Raw genomic sequence first — 19,299 nt, forward strand, 5'->3', positions numbered from 1 at the left:
CATGGGGTTCTTGTTCTGGGAAATGTGGATTTAAAGGGAAAAGAATGAGACGACGTACTTGTGATAATCCTGTGCCTTCAAATAATGGAGCCCCTTGTATTGGTCCTAGTTATCAAATTGAAAATTGTCAAATTACTGGTACAACCTAAAGTAATAGAATATCAATATAATTTTACATGTAATTTAATGTAATAAATATTTTTTTAGGATGCATGATGAATGATTACGAAACAGTTGTAAATGCTCATCCTATACGTAAAGGAGAATTGAAAATTGTAAAGAAATTTCATAAAAAATTACCAGCTTTAATAGAATTATGTTTTCTTGTCGATTGTACATTTTCTGTTGTAGAAAAGATTCTTGGAAACAATGTGGTAATAAACAATAGAATTTGTAGTTATTTAAAGAACAATCTAAGAATAATATTTTTATATACCTTCTATAAAGATGCTTTACTGGAATGCTATGAATTGTGTTAAATATGATATTGGATGTCCAAGTAAATAAATAAATACATATGAATATTTACATAAATGTATGAATGCATGTGAATAATAAAACATTTTCAGACTCTGGTGGTTGGAGTGTTTGGGGAGTTTGGTCGGCATGTACTGCAACTTGTGGCAAAGGACAAAAATATCGTACAAGAATTTGTAATAGTCCAACTCCTTCAAATTTTAAATTAATGTGTAGTGGTTTGGCATTTGAAATAAAAAGCTGTGTGGGGATTAACTGCAGGAAACTCTCAGGTATAAATTCCCAAGGTCTGAGTGTTAATTTATATGGAATATAATTTCTAAATTATATATTATCTCATTATTTTCAATAGGGAGTACTTGGAGTAATTGGAATGAATGGAGCACATGCAGTGTAAAATGTGGTAGTGGAATCCAAACCAGAAAACGCTTATGTTCAGAAACGCAAAATTTACAAGGAACTTCATGTAAAGGTCCATCCAAAGATATAAGAGGCTGTATAATTAATAATTGTTCTAGTAAGAATGTTATTTTATATAAATACAATATTGTACATTTTCTAGAAATAACTTGTACAATCTGTAAAAATTATTTTATAATTATCAATTTTTATTAGTAAATGGAATGTGGTCAACATGGATGGTTTGGTCACCTTGTACTTCAAGTTGTGGGATTGGTACACAATTGAGAAATCGAATGTGTACCAATCCTTCTCCGAGTGGTAACGGTACATCTTGTGTTGGTTCAGCTTCTGAAGTTCGCCAGTGTTTTACTAAACCATGTATAAATAAATTACATGAAGTAGTACACTTTACAGAAAGGAGTAGTCTTCAGTATGATAAAACTGGAAGACCTTCACGGTTGCTTCATATGTATTTAAGGTTTTTACCACTGTCTCCTTTTGGTATGATTATTTATCGTTTTGAAAAGGATTGTAAAGGATTGATGTGTGACTTCGTAAAATTGTTTCTTCAAAATGGGAAGATAGTACTTTTATCTCAAATTGCTGACTGTACATTAGCTTTAATTCATGAGACCAAATTGGAAGTAAGAAATGTTTTATTTTATACATTAATTGTTTTGTATTTGATTTACGTTGTTTTTTAGATTGGACAATGGCATGTAATATTAATTGCAATATATGGGACACATGGAGTATTACGTATTGATGATGGTTTTCATAAAGTTACTTCTTTTTCATGCATTCCAATTTCATATGACTTGGATCATGCAATGGAAGTCGGAGGATTTCAAGGACAAATTCAAGAACTAACAATTAATTTTGCACTTGTTCAACTCCATACATCAAAAGTTATTCATATTTATTGAGTTCTGCAATATTAAGTGAATAAATATATTTTAAATATAAAATATCATTTAGGATAATCACAGTACAAAATATGTAAATCTTTTATCCAGTAATAACAATGTTCGATATTTGATGGGAGATGACAATGAAGGTTTTATTAACATTGGTTTAACGGATTCAGTTGCAGTATCATGTCCAGAAAGTATAGAATATTGGCAAGTAAGAAATTAACAATTGCTATTTAATCAATAATATTTTCAAAGCTATTATTTAATAATAATTTTATAATCATTATAATTTAGATTATAATTGCTATAAAAATAGAGAGCTTGAATGGACTTATAGCAACAATACCAGGTGATTTCTTCAATAAATATATCTTATTATTATTAGAAGAGGGAAAAGTAAAGCTGAAATTTTATCAAGGAGAAACTTCTACTGCAATTGAAAGTATGGAACATATTTCAATAGGAGAATGGTTTGAAATAGTAATAGCTCATGATGGTAAAAATATATATATGCAAATTAATGGAAATAAAAAGAGATATGTACCTTTAACTTTGTCAAAGACAATAATTACATCAGGAACTGACATATTCTTAGGAGCTATACGTGATGATATGAGAGTAAATAACTTTATTTAAAAGAAAAAATCTGTTTCATACATGAAATTCACAATTTTTTATAATAGGGGAAGATATGTTCTAACTGTGTAGACATACCACAAATAAGTTTTACTCTTGGATATCTCAACATAAATGGAAAAGAAATAGATCTTATATCATTACCAGTTCTAGAAATAAGTAGCAACCGATTTTCTAGCCGTACTATTAGTATATCTGGTAATAATTCTTAATATAGTATTATAAAGATATCTAAAACTCAATAATACAATTCCACATAATAATATTTTAGATTATTATGAAGAAATACCATTACTCTTAGGTCAAGAACTTAAATTATCATGTGTCTATAATACAATTCCTCTTGAAAAAGAACACACATTTTCTAAACAGACATATGTTCTATGGTTGATAATGGATAAATTATTAAAATCTTATGGAAACAAGTAAATATATCAAATTCACTATTGTACTTTTTATATTGATTTTGTAATATTTAATTTTCCATCAAGCAATGATTTTTTCAATCTGAAAGATGATGGACGAGTTAGTACCGTTAGTATTGCAAGCTATATAACTCGTGATACAATAGAAAACTTTTATTCGTGTCATATTTATCATCATAGAAATAAATCAAATAAAGATTTAGGTCCAACTCTCTTTACATTTGGTATTACTGTGATGAACAAAAGTGAAGGTAATACAGTCGTTTTTAAATAAAATAATTTATTTATGTTATATTTGTAAAAAACTTTGATCTCTTAGAATTTGAAAGTACAATTTGGAAGCAATGGAGTCTTATCTGTAAAGTTGTGATCATGTGTTTCATATTCTTGATAATTTGGTGTATATTAGAAATATTTCAGGATGCTCGAAATGGGTAATTAATTAATGAACTATTTTACAAAACTAGAAGTTAGAACTGAAATAAAATAAAGCACATGATATTTTAGGTATGGTTTTTATAGACTTCCACAAATGCTTAACATCAATCCCACATCCACTATAAATTTCATCTTATCTAAGAATGGTGTAACATTACTCGGTAGTCAGCAAGCTGCAAATGAAGTTGTATCAAGAATTTTAGAAGATAACTGACCTTTTTAATTAGGCAAAGGACAAGAAGTAATATTAATAATATAATTAACAAATTAGTACACTAATAACTTATTTTGTAATACAGAATTTATAAAAAACAGAAGTATTAATTAGTGAATTAATAAAATTCCCATATTCTTTTAATGTTATTACAAAATACATTTATATAAATTTCTAATTGTAACAGTAGACGTAACTACTTTCAACAATATTGAAGGTAATATCAATATTCTCTAAGTCACAGTAGTATGAAATAATACGACTTTTGTAGGAAAATATTTAGATGCTACGAATTAATATAAAAAATATATTTATACAAGTATTGTCTTACAGTGATGGCAGCTTATATTTACAGTTTAAAGACAATACAGCAAAAAATGTTGCGAGTGTCAATTATTTAATATAAGACAAAACAGCCAATATATGAATCTTTACCAAAAAATCATAAATTTATTTCACGCTTTGTATTGTTTACGTGAATTGACGTTCGTTCAGGTAATTCCGAATAAATGCTGTTTTATAATAAAACAAGGCGAGCAAGTACCCCTGTTAACATAACATTAAAATTTACAATAATATTAAAAAATATAAGATAATATATAAATACATTACACAGGACGTATAGCTACATCTTTTTTTATATTTCAACTAATTATGAGAATATAATTATTCAATTTGTTTCTCAGGATTCACTATTACCATTACTAATCACAGAAGAATGTTGTGTTAATTGAGACAATTCAAAATGCAATTTTGTATCTTCATCTATACTGAGTCCTTAGTTAGTTATTAGCTATTTCATAATTTAATAATGGTGGCCTTGCTTTAATGCCTAATGTTGTAGGTCTTTTACTAGGATTTTCATCTAACATCATGTTCAACAAATTGTACTAAAAATAAGATGTTTGCAATTGATATATTTTAGCCAAAACAGAAATTAAGATTATTTAAGGATACACTATATGATTTCCTTACCTCGGCCGGATAATCGTTACTGAAATCTTTTGGAAACACTGACTTTCTTAAGTTTATAAGGGCAACAATTCTTTCCATTTCAGTAACAAATGGAATGAGGAGTTCAAATAAAATAATTCCTAAAGAATAGATATCGACCTTATAATTATAGCCCTGACCATTTATTTGTTCAGGAGACATATAAAGATGAGTACCGACATATGCGGTATGTAAATTATTTCTAAATGTAACGTCTTCGTTTTCTGAAGGAGTATGAGCTTCATTGTAACCTTCTGTTATTGCAGTTACAAGGCCAAAATCTCCAACTTTTATTTTATTATCGAAAGAGAAAAATATATTTGAAGGCTGAAATTCATTTCGTTTAAGATAATAATTTTTACTTTCGCGGAATAAAATATTATTTCAGATTACCTTCAAATCACGATGAATAAGTCCTTGTAAGTGAACATATTCCACAGCATCAACTATTTGCTGAAATATGTTTAATACATGATGATAATCTCGTATTGACTGCATTTTTAGCCATTCTTTGAGACTTAACCTTTGGCACAATTGCATTTGTATATAAAGGAACATTTTTGGAGATTTACGTGTATTCGACTTATTATTCAGATCTAAAGAAAACGATCTTTGGCGTTTTTTCTTCACCTCTTTTCCTGGCACTCTACTGCCAGTGTCTTTGAATATAATGCTTTCAGAATATGAACGATTAGTAGCTTTTGACTTTACTTTTTCAACTCTGTTACTGGAATGAGATGAACTAGAACTCTTAGTAGTAGAATTACTGATACTAACAAGATTTTCATCCTGACTTTCTGATTGGGATTTTACAAACACAATAAAGGAATCGTCATTCGAATCATTATTCAATTCATAGGCCTCACAAGCACTATCTATCGATGATTGATCAGTCTGATTGACATTAATGCAAACAGAATTATTCATTTTTGTTTCCGTATCAATTTCTTCTGAAGTAAAATCTAAGTTTGGAGATGTAATCTTGTTTATCCACTGAGGATCATGTTTTTCTTGCCATCCTAAGGGTGGGCACTCGAGCCATGCATTAAAGTACCTTACAATATTTTGATGATCCAATTTAGCCAATGCTTTTACTTCTCGCATTACACGTTCTCTAGAATATGTACTGTTGAACAAAACAAAGGAAGAGTTTTTAAAATTTGGTCGTACTTATTTTTCATGTTTGACTGTACTGTATCAAATCACACTGTAGAATTTTATACCTGTTTGGTAGAGCAATCCTTTTAATAGCATAATTGCAATCATCTATTTTATTTTTTGCCTCAAAAACAACACCATAACCACCTTTTCCCAAACAATCCACTGGTTCAAAATCTGTGAGATAACGTGATTTAAAATTATCGATTTCCTTTTCATCAGTAGGTTGGTTATTTTTATTTGTCTCTATATGTCTTTCAACTATTAAAGGCTAAAATTAAAATATTTTTAATTCATGTTCAAAATCAATATTTTTAAACTTTATAATATTAAAAAGATTTATAATATTCTTTACCGGAAACACTGCATCTTTAGCAACTGTCGTAGCATTTAATAGACGTTGTGTCAACATAAAATTTAGTAAAATCGCAGTAGTAATAGATATTATTAAAACTTCCTTCCTATTGAAAAGATTTTAGGTTAAGAAATAATATTTTATACTTTTTTTATTTCATTTTACATACCACCAATACCATAATGATACAATGATAATTTGAACAGGAGTATCCTCATCCTCTCCTTGAGTATTATTTTCCTTAAACGATTTCCGTTCTTCTTTGATAACCATCAAATTTGAAGTAGTATGATTACATTGTTTGTTATTGTCCAATTCTAACTGATCTGTTGAATACAAATAAAATCCATTTCCTAAAAAAAATTTGTATCAAAGAAATTAATGCCAAATATTGAAAGTATGAGTCTGTTTTTTACTATTAACAAAATCTTAATATTTTATATGTATATACCATTTACATATTCCGAATTATATAAAACTGATAATGCAGTGATACTTTGTGCATCAGTTATTTCAAATAATACATCATCTTCCTTATTATTGTTTATTGAATGATCTAAAAGAGCTTGTTTAATTACATTATCTGAGATATATTATGTTCTACCATAATATTATACTTGACATATTTAATGAAGGATAAAACCAAGCTCTCATACCAATAGCAGGGTGAGGTTGCCATGGATATTTTGTATGCTGCATATACCTTGGTGATGCATCTAATGATTTATAGAGTTCTGTATTTTCTTGTACATATAACTGCCTATTGTGCATACCCAAATAAAGTGCTGGACTGGCTGAAAAATCTGTACTCCAAAACCGTTGTGTACTATCAAATAAATTAATTTCCTTCAAATTTTTATACCCATTGCCTTTTGTACTTGCATCTTCACGCCATATAGTAACAACTGGAGAATCAAACTACCAAAATACCAACATATGTAATCAATACAGCTTAGCAAATATATTTTATTCCTATAATTAATTAAATTACCTTATATTGCCACAATTTCACTGTAGGGTCATTCTTATTAACAGCCCAAACCAAACCATCAGGTACAGTAACTTTAATTTCAATATCTAAACTATGAGGTGTTACTTTATTTTGGCAATACATATCAGAATAAGGAACAAGTACTAAGTCATGTTGCCCTACACTGAAGTTCCATCTATTCCAATGTAAATTCATTTAATATAATATTTTTCATTAACAGCATTTGATGAATTTTATATTTTATGAAATTTACCTCTCAATACCAGTACGAGGTTCAACTGCTCTTACAGTTTGTTGAAATCTTTGAACAATGATCACTTCTTGTTTGATATATGTTTCTCCATCTGTGATGTTAATACAACCACTGATACCACATTCATATAAAATTTTCCCTGTTATGCTTGAAACACCTAGTAAGAATACATATTCCATTTTTCTCTTTTGTGTTTTATATATTACTGATTATTTATTTATAGATACATATTAGCAATATTTACCATATGATTTCACTTCTCTACCACCCGAGAATATTAGATCATCAGAGTAACGGAAAGATGAATGCAACAACTGGCTTGCAGATACTGGTACTGCTTCTAAACTTTCTTCATCAAATTGATACAATCCACCGCTTAAAGATGGAATTAGACGAACCCATTTTCCATTATTATTAAGCTATAACAAAAAGAAAGTTTAATATTTCTCCATAATATTAAAAATGTAAAATATATTCAATATTTACTTACTTCTCTATGATGAATATTTGATGATAGCATAGGTTCATTAAATTCTAATGTCCATTGTTTCTCCCCAAGATTGTTAGCATCTAAGGCAGATATCTTCCCATCCAACGTACTTACAAATAACAAACTGCAAAAAAAATATAAAAAAATTATATTTTATTACATTGAATACATAATATGATGCTTTATCTGCAAATATAATAAAATAAAATAAAAATAAAATTATGTAATAGAATGTAGTACAATATTCAAAATATAATTTTCCTTTATGTAACATAAAATTCTCTTTTTTGATTGATTGTGTTTATTTTACATGACATATTTTACGAAGTTTCAATAATTAATAAAAATAATACTTTATTCCATAAATAAAGTATACTTAAAAGTGATATAGTAAAGTATAATAAAACTTCTACGTCTTCTTACAAGTGTAAAAAGTAATTCGCAGTAAAATTTCATGGTACCTAAATAAGCATATACATTTTTTAATCATTTCAGGTATTTGTTCATACAAACACTCCATAATATAATAGATAACTTAATGGGCAGGTGTACAACAATTGAACGGTGTTATCACTCATTTTGATTCAAGTAATGTTAGTCAAATTACAAATATGCGTAACAGGTACATTGAATTCAACATTAAATATGTGCACAAAGCAATTTGTATTCAATTACCTGCGAGATGATTTCTGTTCACAAAACGTTAACTGTTTGATATCGCCGCTATCGATGAATGGAAATCTGAATGAAATTATACATAACAAATGAAGTGTTAGTCTCCATAAGTGTGTAAAAGACATCTTTTAAGTTCGAAGCGATTGATTAACTAAACACATTTTGCTCTGACATTTACGCGAAAATATAATACGTATAATATTTTTATCGAATATTACGATAAAAATAAGCCAAATATTGCTCGTTCAATATACAACAACGAATCATGGTAAACTGATAAATCGCAAAAAACATAAGTTCTAGCGCCATCTCACCTGTGCATACGTGCAAAATAACATACAAGAGAAATAGCATATGATTAAATATTTTAAAATATTGTTTACACCTTCAATTACGTTATTTATAAGTAATAATAATGATATAAATGAAGGAATTAAAGAGTGATATGAATTCAAAGAAAAAGAGACTGGAAGAGACTTAAAAAGATTAACAGAGAAGAATATGTATGTTTAGAAATACCTCATATCAATCAACAAAACATATAATGTACAAATGCATTTGCAAAACTATTAATCAGTCAATAATATAATTTATAACGATATCAAATAATCTTTTTTATTAAACAACATGAATTTAAGGGATTTAAAAAGTACATAATATGAATTGTATTACAAATGTTCTATAAAGATTACAATTTAATAAAATTAAGAGATTAAAAAAAACTTTCTCTAAAACGCAATTATATACATGTTGCATACAGAAAATTGTGTAGTATTTTAAGGTATAAAAATATAGAGTACAGAATATTTTTTTATTAATCTTTTTCTTTTTTTAAATATAACATTTTCAATTTAATAATTTAAGTTCTATTTATTTAAAAATTTCCTAGATTTCATATAATATAAGAATAGTTAGTTCTTCTTTCATAAAAAAAATTTAAAAAGGCTATGGAGATAACAAAAATGAATAGTTTTTTAAATATAATATTTTTAATTTCATAATTCTAAATCCATTTATTCCAAAATTTACTACTCTTCATATAACGTAATATAACAATACTTTTTAATTAATTATTTAATTTACATATGTAAATAATTCTCTGTAAGTTTATCAGATATCAAATTCCGTATTTATAATTAAATATTTTGTAATGTCTATTACTGGCAAAATTTAAAAAAGCCATATCTATAAAGGAGACTAGAAATTAATATTCATAATGAATAAAAGAAAATGATCCACTAAAGCGAATAATAAAAAGAAATAATAATTAAAAAGAAATAATAATTAAAAAGAAATAATCAAATAAATCATTTTCTTGCTCGTGTTTTTCGGCGATGATTTCGAATACTTCTGTAATATGTCGATAGGTGACAGTGTATGTCGACGTTGAATAGGCTACTGTACTTTTTCTACGTTACTGGTGATTATGGCGAAGTTTGCCAAATGGATGTGAAGTGTCTCGTAAAGAATATCATTGGCGATTTTATCAAATAATCTTTATCGAGGTAAGAACAAGTGACGCGTAGAATTCTAATCCTAATTCGGTGACGTTGACGAATTATTATAAGAATGATAAATGGTAAAAACGTTTGATTGTTTCATATGAATTGCGAGTCAATATTTGTTCTTTCCTCCAGCCATACCTGAAAGTACAATAATAGACTTGGCTGGAACCTGCAGCCTGATTAAATAAATAGTATTGTCTGTCTCTTGAACTGCTCTACCAGCAGTAACCCAACTACCATCCCGTCCGGCGCAAATAGATCAAATCAGATCCACAACCAAATTTTTTTCATCTTTTATTAACAGTTTTGGACACATAACCTTCTTAAGGCGGTGTATTGTGTATTTGAAGGTTCAATTTTATCATATTCTAATTTAATTATTTTTCTTTTTCTTTCAGCAAAGATATATGTATATGATTAGAAGATGGTATAGAAAAATATAGTATTCTTGTACCTACTTTATGTAACTTTTTGTCCATAGTTATGGATGTTTATTTTATTTTAAGATAGCTTTGTTTGTGTAATTTATGATCTTATGATTATATCATAAATAGAGAGCGAATTTTTATGCATTTATGTATATTGAAATTTGAAGATACAAAAATATACAGAATATATAATATATCTACAGTAAAATACTTGTTATAGCTTTAAATAAAGAAAATAAATCTTTATTAATTGTGTTCATAAAAATATAAACTTGCATAGAAATCTACAGCCTAATTATAAATTTCATTTTCTGCTTAATCGTTATGTTTGGAAATTTTGGAATTTTGCAAATTATGTTGAACAAATAATAATTATTAAATTTGTTTAATTATATATGTATGATAATGTAACCATTGTAAAATATGAAATGTTATTTTAAAAGATTGTGCAATTTTGGTTTACAGTACATAAAAACATGGAGGGTCAACAATTTTGTTTACGATGGCACAATTTTCAAAATACATTGTTGAGTTCTCTTCCTAAACTGCTTGATGGTGGTTATTTAACAGATGTCACATTAAGTGCTGGTGGTAGACACATACATGCACATAAAATTATCCTTTCTGCTTGTAGTTACTACTTTAAAGAATTATTTAAGGTATTAGATGCATTTTTTAAATTGCTAAACATTTTCTTTTTTTTACCTTTTTATTTTTTTGTTAAATTTAATCAACAAAAATTATATGAATCAACTTTTAGGACTTAAGTTCTTTGCAACATCCTGTAATTGTATTACCAGGAATGGAATATGCAAATTTATGTGCACTTGTCACATTTATGTATAATGGTGAAGTAAATATTTATCAAGAGCAATTACCTGCACTTTTGGCTATGGCAGATACTTTACATATTCGTGGATTAGCTGATATAGCTGGGGTAAGGAAATTCATCTACGTTTTTGATTAATATAGTAAAAATACAAAGCAATGGTTACACAAAACATTCTGGATTGGTAAGTTTGTATTGTAGTTAATATTGCGCTGTAAGAATTTCTTAATGTACACATATAAATTTTTTTTCTGAATGCATATTTTGAACTTCGAAAATTTATATTCTTCTCTATTTTTCTTTCACGACTGTTCTACCAAACCTCTTATATTAATGCTTTATACATCAAGTAGCATGACTGCATTTTAAATGTAATTTTTATGCAATTAACTGTTCTTAAAGTGTAGAAAAATGTGGTAATATATGAATAGTAAAATTTGATGATTAATTTTCAGTTGGATAAAAAATTCTTATCTTAAAATTTAAAACTGTGAATAGAATTTAGCTTTTGTCAAATTAATTTAGAAATGATAATAGCACTATGTGCAGCTGGTTCTTAAACAAATGTTACTCACTAATTATTATTAAATTTTATTAAATTAATTATTGTTTATTAATTACATAATAGGGACAGGTAATAGTATTATTTGATAAATCATTATTCCTTATCTGGTGAAGCTTGTCTCAGTGTGAATTGTAAAAAATATACGTAACAAAGCATGTATCTTCTTCAGTGCCTTAAACATTAGCAATTCCTTGCTGATAATTGTAATTTCCTTGTAACCTATTTTCCAAAAACATGTAGACTTATTTATATATTGACAAAATTACACTTTCACTTATAATAATTATGTCAATATTAATGACTTGTTGATTGAATTTGTTCAAATATTCAGTAAGTGCAATTATTTAATACTTGTTAATTTAATATAATGTTCAACAAAATGATTTTTATGCTCATTGGTATTTTTCAAAGATCATATTATTTTATAAAGCAAAAGTTTTTGTTCAAAAGATGTCTATCATTTCTATTTAATTTAATTAAAGTTGATTGTTTCATCATTTACCATATAATATGGTAGATTCACACATATAATAAAAATAAACAACTAAACATTGCAAAAATAATACATAGACATTAATAAAATACCTCTTCCTTTATACAGAATTGCAACAGAGTAATTTCTAAAGCTAGTTGCATATTCGCTTTTCCCTTCTTTAATCTTTATATTACCCTCTGATCGTGTTGTTTTGTTCAGGTCACTTAAATACATTCACTGTCGTTCCTCAAGAAGTATCACACGAAGGAATTACCTACTACACATATTATGTTCATGCGTGCATCGAAGGAACGATAATGAATATAAACGATATCCACGAGATCAAGATCGTTGTGTGTGTTGCAACTAAATGCAAGTGGATGCATCCCATGGAACCTTTCCCCATAGAATGAGTTTACAGGTATAAAATAGCTTTATCCAAAAATCTCTCTACATGACTAAAACTTTCAGTAGATATATTAGAACAGTTAAATCTCTTTTCTACATATTGTGTATCTTTTTTTGCATTAAAATAATGCTTCATATTTTAGTCAAGGGTGATTATAACAAAAATTTAGAATTAATAAATTTAGAATTAATGTATAAATATTTAACAGTCCTATTTTCTATAGAAGAAAGAAAAAGAATACAAGTGAATAAAGGAAGCAGTGCATGAAAATTGTTCTACAGAATAACTTACTGCAAAAATAAAATTGTAAAGATGTGTTTGAAAAATTAAAAAATTAAATTTCAATTCTTTCTTATAATTAAAAGATCTTTAATCTTAGAGGCTAGGTAGAACAGGAATATTTCTGAATACTTGATAAAACGTAAAAGTTTAATTATATGAAAGATAAAGGGAATTCAAATATATTAATTCAATTTTAATATTCCAATTTTTTCACAGTTATGATACATTCTTCTCCTGGTTTTTTTTACAGAAAAATTCGAGACACGATAATGGTTTATACGTTCAACCTCCACCAACGCAACTGCAGGAAAAAACATTAGCCGAAACGCCGATAAAAAAAGAAAATAAAGACAGTGTCATAAGCGGTGGAGAGCCTTTAGAAACGGTTCTAGATACAGATGTAGCTGAGAACATGGAAGAACCCTTCAATGATCAAGAAAGTATATCTTATTGTGTGAAGACTAAGCCTTACTACTCCATTAATGCGAAGTTAAATCAGAGAGAAAAAGTCAGTATTCCTTCCATTAATGCTTCTACCAACAAATATGCTGAGAAAGCATATTCGGAAGCTGGAATAGATGAGAGCACACCTGTTTTAGAAGATCAAATTACTCCTGTGGAAGATATAAAGCCTCCTCCTGTTTGGGATGCGAATTTCAAGTTTTTGACAACGTCTGTGGGCAGTAGAACTTCTCAGAATTACAATAAATCTAGTGTCACTTGTCTTATTTGTGGAAAACAATTAAGTAATCAATATAATTTGCGGGTACATATGGAGACACACAGTAACAGTTCGTACAGCTGTACAGCTTGTTCACACGTATCAAGATCACGAGACGCGCTTAGAAAACATGTTTCTTATAGACATCCAGTTGCTTCGTCACAAAAACGTTCACGATATAGTACACCGAAATCATAGAAACTAGATACCTTGGTTTATATTATACCCTTTGTTTTAGACATGTCTTATTTAAAACATAACTTTTGTGCTATTTAATTTGACTTAAATACTTCATTGACTAAAAAACTAAAAAAAAAAAGGGGGGAGAAGAAAATGGTTATAAATCAAAAGTTGAAGATTTAGTTACACATTTCTTGATTTTTTTTTGTTATTTATTGTTAGATATGTTTATATCTTTTAAGTAATAGATTTATAATTTGAAAGGACGTTGAATCAATATGAAAGTATTGATTTTTTATTGTAAAATTATTAAAATGCTTCCTTGTTTAAGTGGTACATACTCTGTACAATTATTTATTTAGTTGAAAGGAGTCCATTATAGCGTGTAATGGATTAAAACGAAGATACATAAAGACTACTTTCCAACTTATATGATCCCTTTTAACTATTTCTTTCTTTTTTTTGGATTTAATACTTAAACGTTGCAATTGAATATAAGAATTGAATATTTTATTATATGAAAATACATTAGGAAAGGATTTAATATGAGAAACTTACGTACCTCATCTTTTTAAGAAATATTCAGTACTAGACTGATTAAGAATAAGGCAAGTAAGATCTTGATTATGTTGTTTTTAAATGTACAAATAACTTAAAGCGTGATGACGTTCCTCGAAACCCTTAGTGTTCGAATTGTTACTGTTTTCTTGTTATCGTTACACTGTTTTAATAAAGACAAAGTAGATGTTAGACAGACATTTTCTGTTTTGATGATTTTTTTTCATAATTAATACTTTTTACAAATCATCCAGTAAAAATCGATGAATCAGAGAAAAGGGCATGTTTCCTTCATTACATTGTAAATATTTAAAAAATACCTGTTGTATAAAAAATTGTTGTTTATAATTCACACTGGCGTAAAAATGTAAAGAGATATTGTTGCAATTTCGTTTGTATATAGTATGTACTTGTTTTGATTATTTCAATATACCGAATGTAAATGATTGTAATATAGACTAATCAATCTTATTCGAAAAATCGTATTCAAAAATAATATACAATATTCATTCAATGACTACAAAATAAATAAAATGCATTCAAAAAATTAAGCTCTTTTAGAAAGGAAAAACAACATATCTTCAGAAAAACATTAATTAAATCTTTTCTATACGCCATATTTTAGTATTACAGTCCTGCCCGACTGAAATCAATGTTTCCTCATCTAACCAAACTAAACGTGTTATTTGACTTTGAGGATGAGCATCTGAAACAAAATTGTTTTTCGCAATCGCATACATTTTCTTCCATTCAGATAAAGTATGACAAGTGTAGAAATAAAATAACATTACAAAAAAACGGAGATTATATATGTATACTTACTTTTAATAATAGTATGTTTTGCTGGATTTGTTACGCTCCAAATGATGATCGTCGTATCAAGACTACCACTTGCAACCATAGCTGAATTAGGACACCATGCTACAGAATTCACTCTTGCGTTATGGAAACCCCACTCCCTATTGTGTGCAAGCTGTAAAGTTATATTTCGTTAATAATTTTTTAATTAAATTACGATCAGACAACATTTATTTCCAAGCGAAAAGCTTTACTCACCCTCTAAAAATCCAACAAGCGTTTAGGAGGAGCAATTGTTACAAAAAAAAATTAATGTAAATACATACAATATAGCAATCACAATATTTTGCTAATGGTAAATATTAATTACAATATATGCGTTCAAAGCGTGAGATATATTAATAATCTACTAAGTGATGAAGGTTAAATGGGAAAACAGGTAACACCTTTTCTGCAACTTTGTACAAGCGACATGTATGAATTTCAAAGATATTTGAGGTTTGTATAAATTATATAAAACAAACACTTCTTTTTTACCTTGTATTCTGGTACAGTATAAAGAACCACCTTTCGATTTGTGTCACAAGCAACCAAGTATTTGCTATCAGGACTATAAGCAGCGTCTGTGACTGTACCTAAGTGTTCTAACTCCATTTTCGGAGTTAGATTCGTACCTGATAAGGTATATATACGAATCTGAAAATTACACAAGAAATCAATGCACTATATTTTCTACTATTTTACTAACTTTTACGAAATTATGTATAAATTAAAAAAAAATATACCATATTGTCTGATGTCGCTCCTATAGCTACATCACCATTTTCTTGATTAATTGACACACAAGATGGTTCGTAATCGATTGATGTATTTGATACCTTTCGTCCATCTTGTGTAACTGTTATCTAGAATATACACCTACTGTTAATTTAACTAGTTTTTAAATTAAAATAAAATGAAATGGTAATCTTACCTGGCGAACGGTTGCAATTACAGCTAGATCTGTATAAATATCTAGACCCCGCGGCTGCGAGTCCAGTTTAACTATAGCTGTATCTGTATACGTGTTTGTATCAATATCAACCGATCTTAAAGTGTCATCGATGCCAGCGGTATAAAGCAAATTTTTTGTAGCTTTCATTCCATTAATTTGATTTCCATGTCCGTGACCTTGGACACGGTCATTATCTCCCGTTTTTGCATTCCAGTTGGTAATATACCCATCATGAGATCCAGTATAAATTGTACCTCTATCAGGACTCAAAGTTAATACTGTTATTGGTTTATTATGGCCCTAGAAGTGTCCAAAAATTAAAAATTCATCCTATAAAAGCATCCTTACTATGGATACTATCGTTACCTTTATTATTCTAAGAGGTTTCGTAGGATTAGCAACATCCAGATAATTAATAAAGCCACTTAGAGATACAGATAGTAAATGTTTGTCTTGCCAAAGGCAACTGACCTAAAAGAAAATTGATCTTATTACCGATTTTACTTTTATTTTTTCAAAATCGCTATCGATTGTTTGTTGTATCGCAAAATTAAAGGATTACATACTTGTTGATCATCGACTGTCGATCCCATATTGAATTCACTAACCAATGAGCGAGTTTCTACGTCCCAAAGTTTACACGTTTTATCACCAGATGCAGTTAATAACTGCGTTCCATCTGGCTTCCAAGCCACCTGTGAGATTATGAAGATATGTTAAAAATGAGTACATCATTATCTTTAGAATAATTTGGCATTAAATGATTTCATTTATTTACTCCGTATACTCCGCCTTGGTGAGCTGGAGATCCTACTTCTCCAACTAAATCGGAGCTTGTACCATCATAGATAAATACTTTCCCGTCAAATCCTGCAGATGCAAATAAATTACCACTAGGCGAATAACGTACAGCTTGAACGAATCGAGTATGCTCCTGCTTGGTCATTCTGCATATATCATAAATTTATTATTTAAATAAAAATTTCAAAATTTTCATATCTCAAATACATAAAGTTTTTATTTAAGATTTACGGGTGACGAAGCTGATTGTTAATAAAATGTTTCTTCTTACAAAGACGTTGCTTATACCCGGAAATCTTAAATACAAAACTTACTATTACCAATTTATATTAAACCATTTAACTTTCATATACATACTTAAATTTAAATGGCGGTCCTTCAAAAACAGCAATAGTATTGTCCTCACTTCCTGTGATTAATCTAAATGGTCTAGCAGGTCTGAAGTCACATGAATTAATAGGCTTACTCTGGCCCGAGATTTCACCTACAGATGTACCGGTTTCCGCCATAAATACATGACCAAATCTAAATTTATATATAAAAATAAAGTTGTTACTAAAATTAAAACCATACTAGAGCTATAAATTATTTACCTTTCTCTTCCTTCTCCAACAACTACCATACGCTGATTGTCAGGTGACCATGCTATGTCTTTAATAGGCCCTCCAATAGGATGGAATTCATTTTTTAAAATATGTTCTTTATTGACAGTGTCCCAAATACGTACTTTGCCTGATTGATCTATTATAAAAAATCATATAAATTTTTAAGTCTATATTGGGTTCTTATATATATTATCTTTTTATAAATAGTTATCTATGATTGTACATACCACCTGATGCTATATAAAACCCACTTGGGGAATATTTTGCAACATTGACTGGACATGAATGTTCTGTATAAATATCTGCAATAGCTGGATTCTAAAAATAAAAAGTGAATAAAATAACATTGCATTTTAGTATTCCATATAGTACTTGAATATATTATTTTATATACTATACTTACATCAATATTTCTAATGATTACACTATTACCATTAGTATACAAAAAATTTTTCCCTTTAGGATCACCTCCTAAAACAAGAGGCTGTCCCCTTTGTGTCCTGGGTAGTGTAGCAAATATGTATTCTGCAAACATATGAAATTAAGACTAATATTTTAATATGAGACTAATATAAAAAAGGTCTTATCATGTTATTTGTAACAAGACCTGAAAATTGTATAATAGAATGCATCTTCTCATGAGAACTAAAATATACTTCCTTGATTCATTGGCATAAGTCCAATATGCAATATTTCAAATTATTTTAGGTATGAAAACTGTATTTTGGCCTAAAGTTATTGCTTGCTTTCTATATTCCCAAAAAAATCTACTTTTGGTCCAAAGTTAATTAATACAACCGAACATAATTAAAAAAGTTACATTAAAAATAATATAAAAATATAATTCAAATGTTTAAAACTATTCTCAAAATATTAAAATATATTTGTAGTCTTTGTTTAAAAATTACAACTTATAGTATTTCCTTTTGGAAATTTAATTATGTGTACAATTTGTAATTAAGTTTCAATGTCAACATTTATTTTCATATTATAACCATTCATTTTTTCGTTCTATTTCATACTATACACCACAGTAAATTGAACTCGATCTGATAAGCTACAGTTATCGTAAGCATAATTACGCCAATTTAGATAGAAAAGCAAATATATTTAAAGCAAGAAATGCAAAACAATTACTTCATGATACAGTACAGTAAAACTGCACAAAATAAAAAATGAAAAATCCGGTGATTTAATGAATAATCAGTTCTGTATATATGGTTGTATCTGAAAAAAATTGATAATTAATTTAATTGTAATCAATCGTGACATTACATACATATGTGAATCATTGATGCACTTCAAGTGTTATGATTTGGCTCAAGATAAGACCGGAAAATTGGATAGCTCGATATTCACACAAAATACATGGTAATAAGTTGTCGGTGATACACGAAAAATAGGTAAAATCTGTAGGTGTCACTTACTTGTTTCATAGGACATTTTTATTCCGTTTCTTTCTTTTAAATAATACTTGAAAAAACTCAACAATGGGAATCGGTTCAATGCCTCCCTCGTATCTTTCTCTGTCTCCCCCCCCACACACTTTCCATCGAAATGCTTGTTCCGCCCTTGCCTTATTTAGCTGAAGCATTGATAATACTGAAACAAGATCGGCGAATAACTATACAGCTGACGTCGCTAAAGCCCCGTTTCCATATTGATAAAAAATTCTGCCGTCAACAAAATAGTTGTTATCAATAGGTAAAAAATCAACAGAAACAATTT

General features: G+C 28.3%; 4 protein-coding genes across 8 annotated transcripts; 2 read left to right on the forward strand and 2 right to left on the reverse strand.

Moving 5' to 3' along the window:
- Nucleotides 1–69: 69 nt before the first annotated feature.
- Nucleotides 70–3,632, forward strand: LOC138190128 (uncharacterized). Of its 3 annotated transcripts, XM_069132694.1 has the most exons (13): nt 70–138; nt 208–374; nt 570–749; nt 830–994; nt 1,093–1,523; nt 1,584–1,787; nt 1,858–2,004; nt 2,088–2,411; nt 2,477–2,627; nt 2,701–2,854; nt 2,921–3,105; nt 3,174–3,288; nt 3,362–3,632. In XM_069132694.1, the coding sequence occupies exons 2-13, from the start codon at nt 317–319 to the stop codon at nt 3,504–3,506; spliced, it is 2,259 nt and encodes a 752-aa protein (XP_068988795.1). In that variant the 5' UTR covers nt 70–138; nt 208–316; the 3' UTR covers nt 3,507–3,632. The 3 variants fall into 3 exon arrangements, with proteins under 3 accessions (XP_068988795.1, XP_068988784.1, XP_068988774.1); XM_069132683.1 differs by lacking the exons at nt 3,174–3,288; nt 3,362–3,632 and having other exon boundaries at nt 87–138; nt 208–275; nt 352–499; nt 2,701–3,011; XM_069132673.1 differs by lacking the exons at nt 70–138; nt 3,174–3,288; nt 3,362–3,632 and having other exon boundaries at nt 250–499; nt 2,701–3,011.
- Nucleotides 3,633–3,882: 250 nt separating this feature from the next.
- Nucleotides 3,883–8,758, reverse strand: LOC138190122 (eukaryotic translation initiation factor 2-alpha kinase). Of its 2 annotated transcripts, XR_011176208.1 has the most exons (14): nt 8,422–8,758; nt 7,747–7,870; nt 7,501–7,675; nt 7,257–7,413; nt 7,004–7,178; nt 6,669–6,930; nt 6,464–6,568; nt 6,182–6,365; nt 6,013–6,118; nt 5,723–5,928; nt 4,893–5,625; nt 4,482–4,826; nt 4,206–4,396; nt 3,883–4,052 (listed from the first exon to the last, which is right to left on the reverse strand). XR_011176208.1 is itself a non-coding variant. In XM_069132656.1 (13 exons), the coding sequence occupies exons 1-13, from the start codon at nt 8,544–8,546 to the stop codon at nt 4,289–4,291; spliced, it is 2,805 nt and encodes a 934-aa protein (XP_068988757.1). In that variant the 5' UTR covers nt 8,547–8,758; the 3' UTR covers nt 3,883–4,288. The 2 variants fall into 2 exon arrangements, 1 of the variants encoding a protein (XP_068988757.1); XM_069132656.1 differs by having other exon boundaries at nt 3,883–4,396.
- A 1,962-nt stretch (nt 8,759–10,720) lies between these two features.
- Nucleotides 10,721–14,619, forward strand: LOC138181652 (transcription activator GAGA). The gene is made up of 3 exons (XM_069116687.1): nt 10,721–11,013; nt 11,115–11,291; nt 13,165–14,619. The coding sequence occupies exons 1-3, from the start codon at nt 10,831–10,833 to the stop codon at nt 13,831–13,833; spliced, it is 1,029 nt and encodes a 342-aa protein (XP_068972788.1). The 5' UTR covers nt 10,721–10,830; the 3' UTR covers nt 13,834–14,619.
- On the reverse strand, nt 14,199–19,154 carry flr (actin-interacting protein 1 flr). Of its 2 annotated transcripts, none has more exons than XM_069116670.1 (13): nt 18,999–19,154; nt 17,975–18,096; nt 17,799–17,889; nt 17,560–17,707; nt 17,324–17,491; nt 16,944–17,112; nt 16,732–16,860; nt 16,532–16,636; nt 16,145–16,465; nt 15,957–16,076; nt 15,709–15,867; nt 15,196–15,346; nt 14,199–15,079 (listed from the first exon to the last, which is right to left on the reverse strand). In XM_069116670.1, the coding sequence occupies exons 1-13, from the start codon at nt 19,012–19,014 to the stop codon at nt 14,970–14,972; spliced, it is 1,809 nt and encodes a 602-aa protein (XP_068972771.1). In that variant the 5' UTR covers nt 19,015–19,154; the 3' UTR covers nt 14,199–14,969. The 2 variants fall into 2 exon arrangements, 1 of the variants encoding a protein (XP_068972771.1); XR_011173559.1 differs by lacking the exon at nt 14,199–15,079 and adding an exon at nt 15,430–15,628.
- Between the last annotated feature and the right edge of the window lie 145 nt (nt 19,155–19,299).

The sequence above is a fragment of the Bombus flavifrons genome, chromosome 1 (assembly GCF_040668555.2).
Source record: "Bombus flavifrons isolate JBK064 chromosome 1, iyBomFlav1_principal, whole genome shotgun sequence".
NCBI classification, from domain to species: domain Eukaryota; kingdom Metazoa; phylum Arthropoda; class Insecta; order Hymenoptera; family Apidae; genus Bombus; species Bombus flavifrons.

What these genes read in the sequence shown, in the direction of transcription:
- LOC138190128 (XM_069132694.1), top strand. Translation starts at nt 317, where the DNA reads ATGTTTTCTTGTCGATTGTACATTTTCTGTTGTAGAAAAGATTCTTGG. An exon ending in AGATTCTTGGAAACAATGTG is followed by an intron (nt 375 to 569) that starts GTAATAAACAAT and finishes AAACATTTTCAG; the next exon opens with ACTCTGGTGGTTGGAGTGTT. An exon ending in TAACTGCAGGAAACTCTCAG is followed by an intron (nt 750 to 829) that starts GTATAAATTCCC and finishes TATTTTCAATAG; the next exon opens with GGAGTACTTGGAGTAATTGG.
- LOC138190122 (XM_069132656.1), bottom strand. Translation starts at nt 8,546, where the DNA reads ATGTCTTTTACACACTTATGGAGACTAACACTTCATTTGTTATGTATA. An exon ending in CTAAAGATGCAGTGTTTCCG is followed by an intron (nt 5,929 to 6,012) that starts GTAAAGAATATT and finishes TTTTAATTTTAG; the next exon opens with CCTTTAATAGTTGAAAGACA. An exon ending in TTATTCATCGTGATTTGAAG is followed by an intron (nt 4,827 to 4,892) that starts GTAATCTGAAAT and finishes AATGAATTTCAG; the next exon opens with CCTTCAAATATATTTTTCTC.
- LOC138181652 (XM_069116687.1), top strand. Translation starts at nt 10,831, where the DNA reads ATGGAGGGTCAACAATTTTGTTTACGATGGCACAATTTTCAAAATACA. An exon ending in ACTTTAAAGAATTATTTAAG is followed by an intron (nt 11,014 to 11,114) that starts GTATTAGATGCA and finishes ATCAACTTTTAG; the next exon opens with GACTTAAGTTCTTTGCAACA. An exon ending in GATTAGCTGATATAGCTGGG is followed by an intron (nt 11,292 to 13,164) that starts GTAAGGAAATTC and finishes TTTTTTTTACAG; the next exon opens with AAAAATTCGAGACACGATAA.
- flr (XM_069116670.1), bottom strand. An exon ending in GTTTTATATAGCATCAGGTG is followed by an intron (nt 17,708 to 17,798) that starts GTATGTACAATC and finishes TTTTTATAATAG; the next exon opens with ATCAATCAGGCAAAGTACGT. An exon ending in ATACTGTACCAGAATACAAG is followed by an intron (nt 15,347 to 15,708) that starts GTAAAAAAGAAG and finishes ATAACTTTACAG; the next exon opens with CTTGCACACAATAGGGAGTG.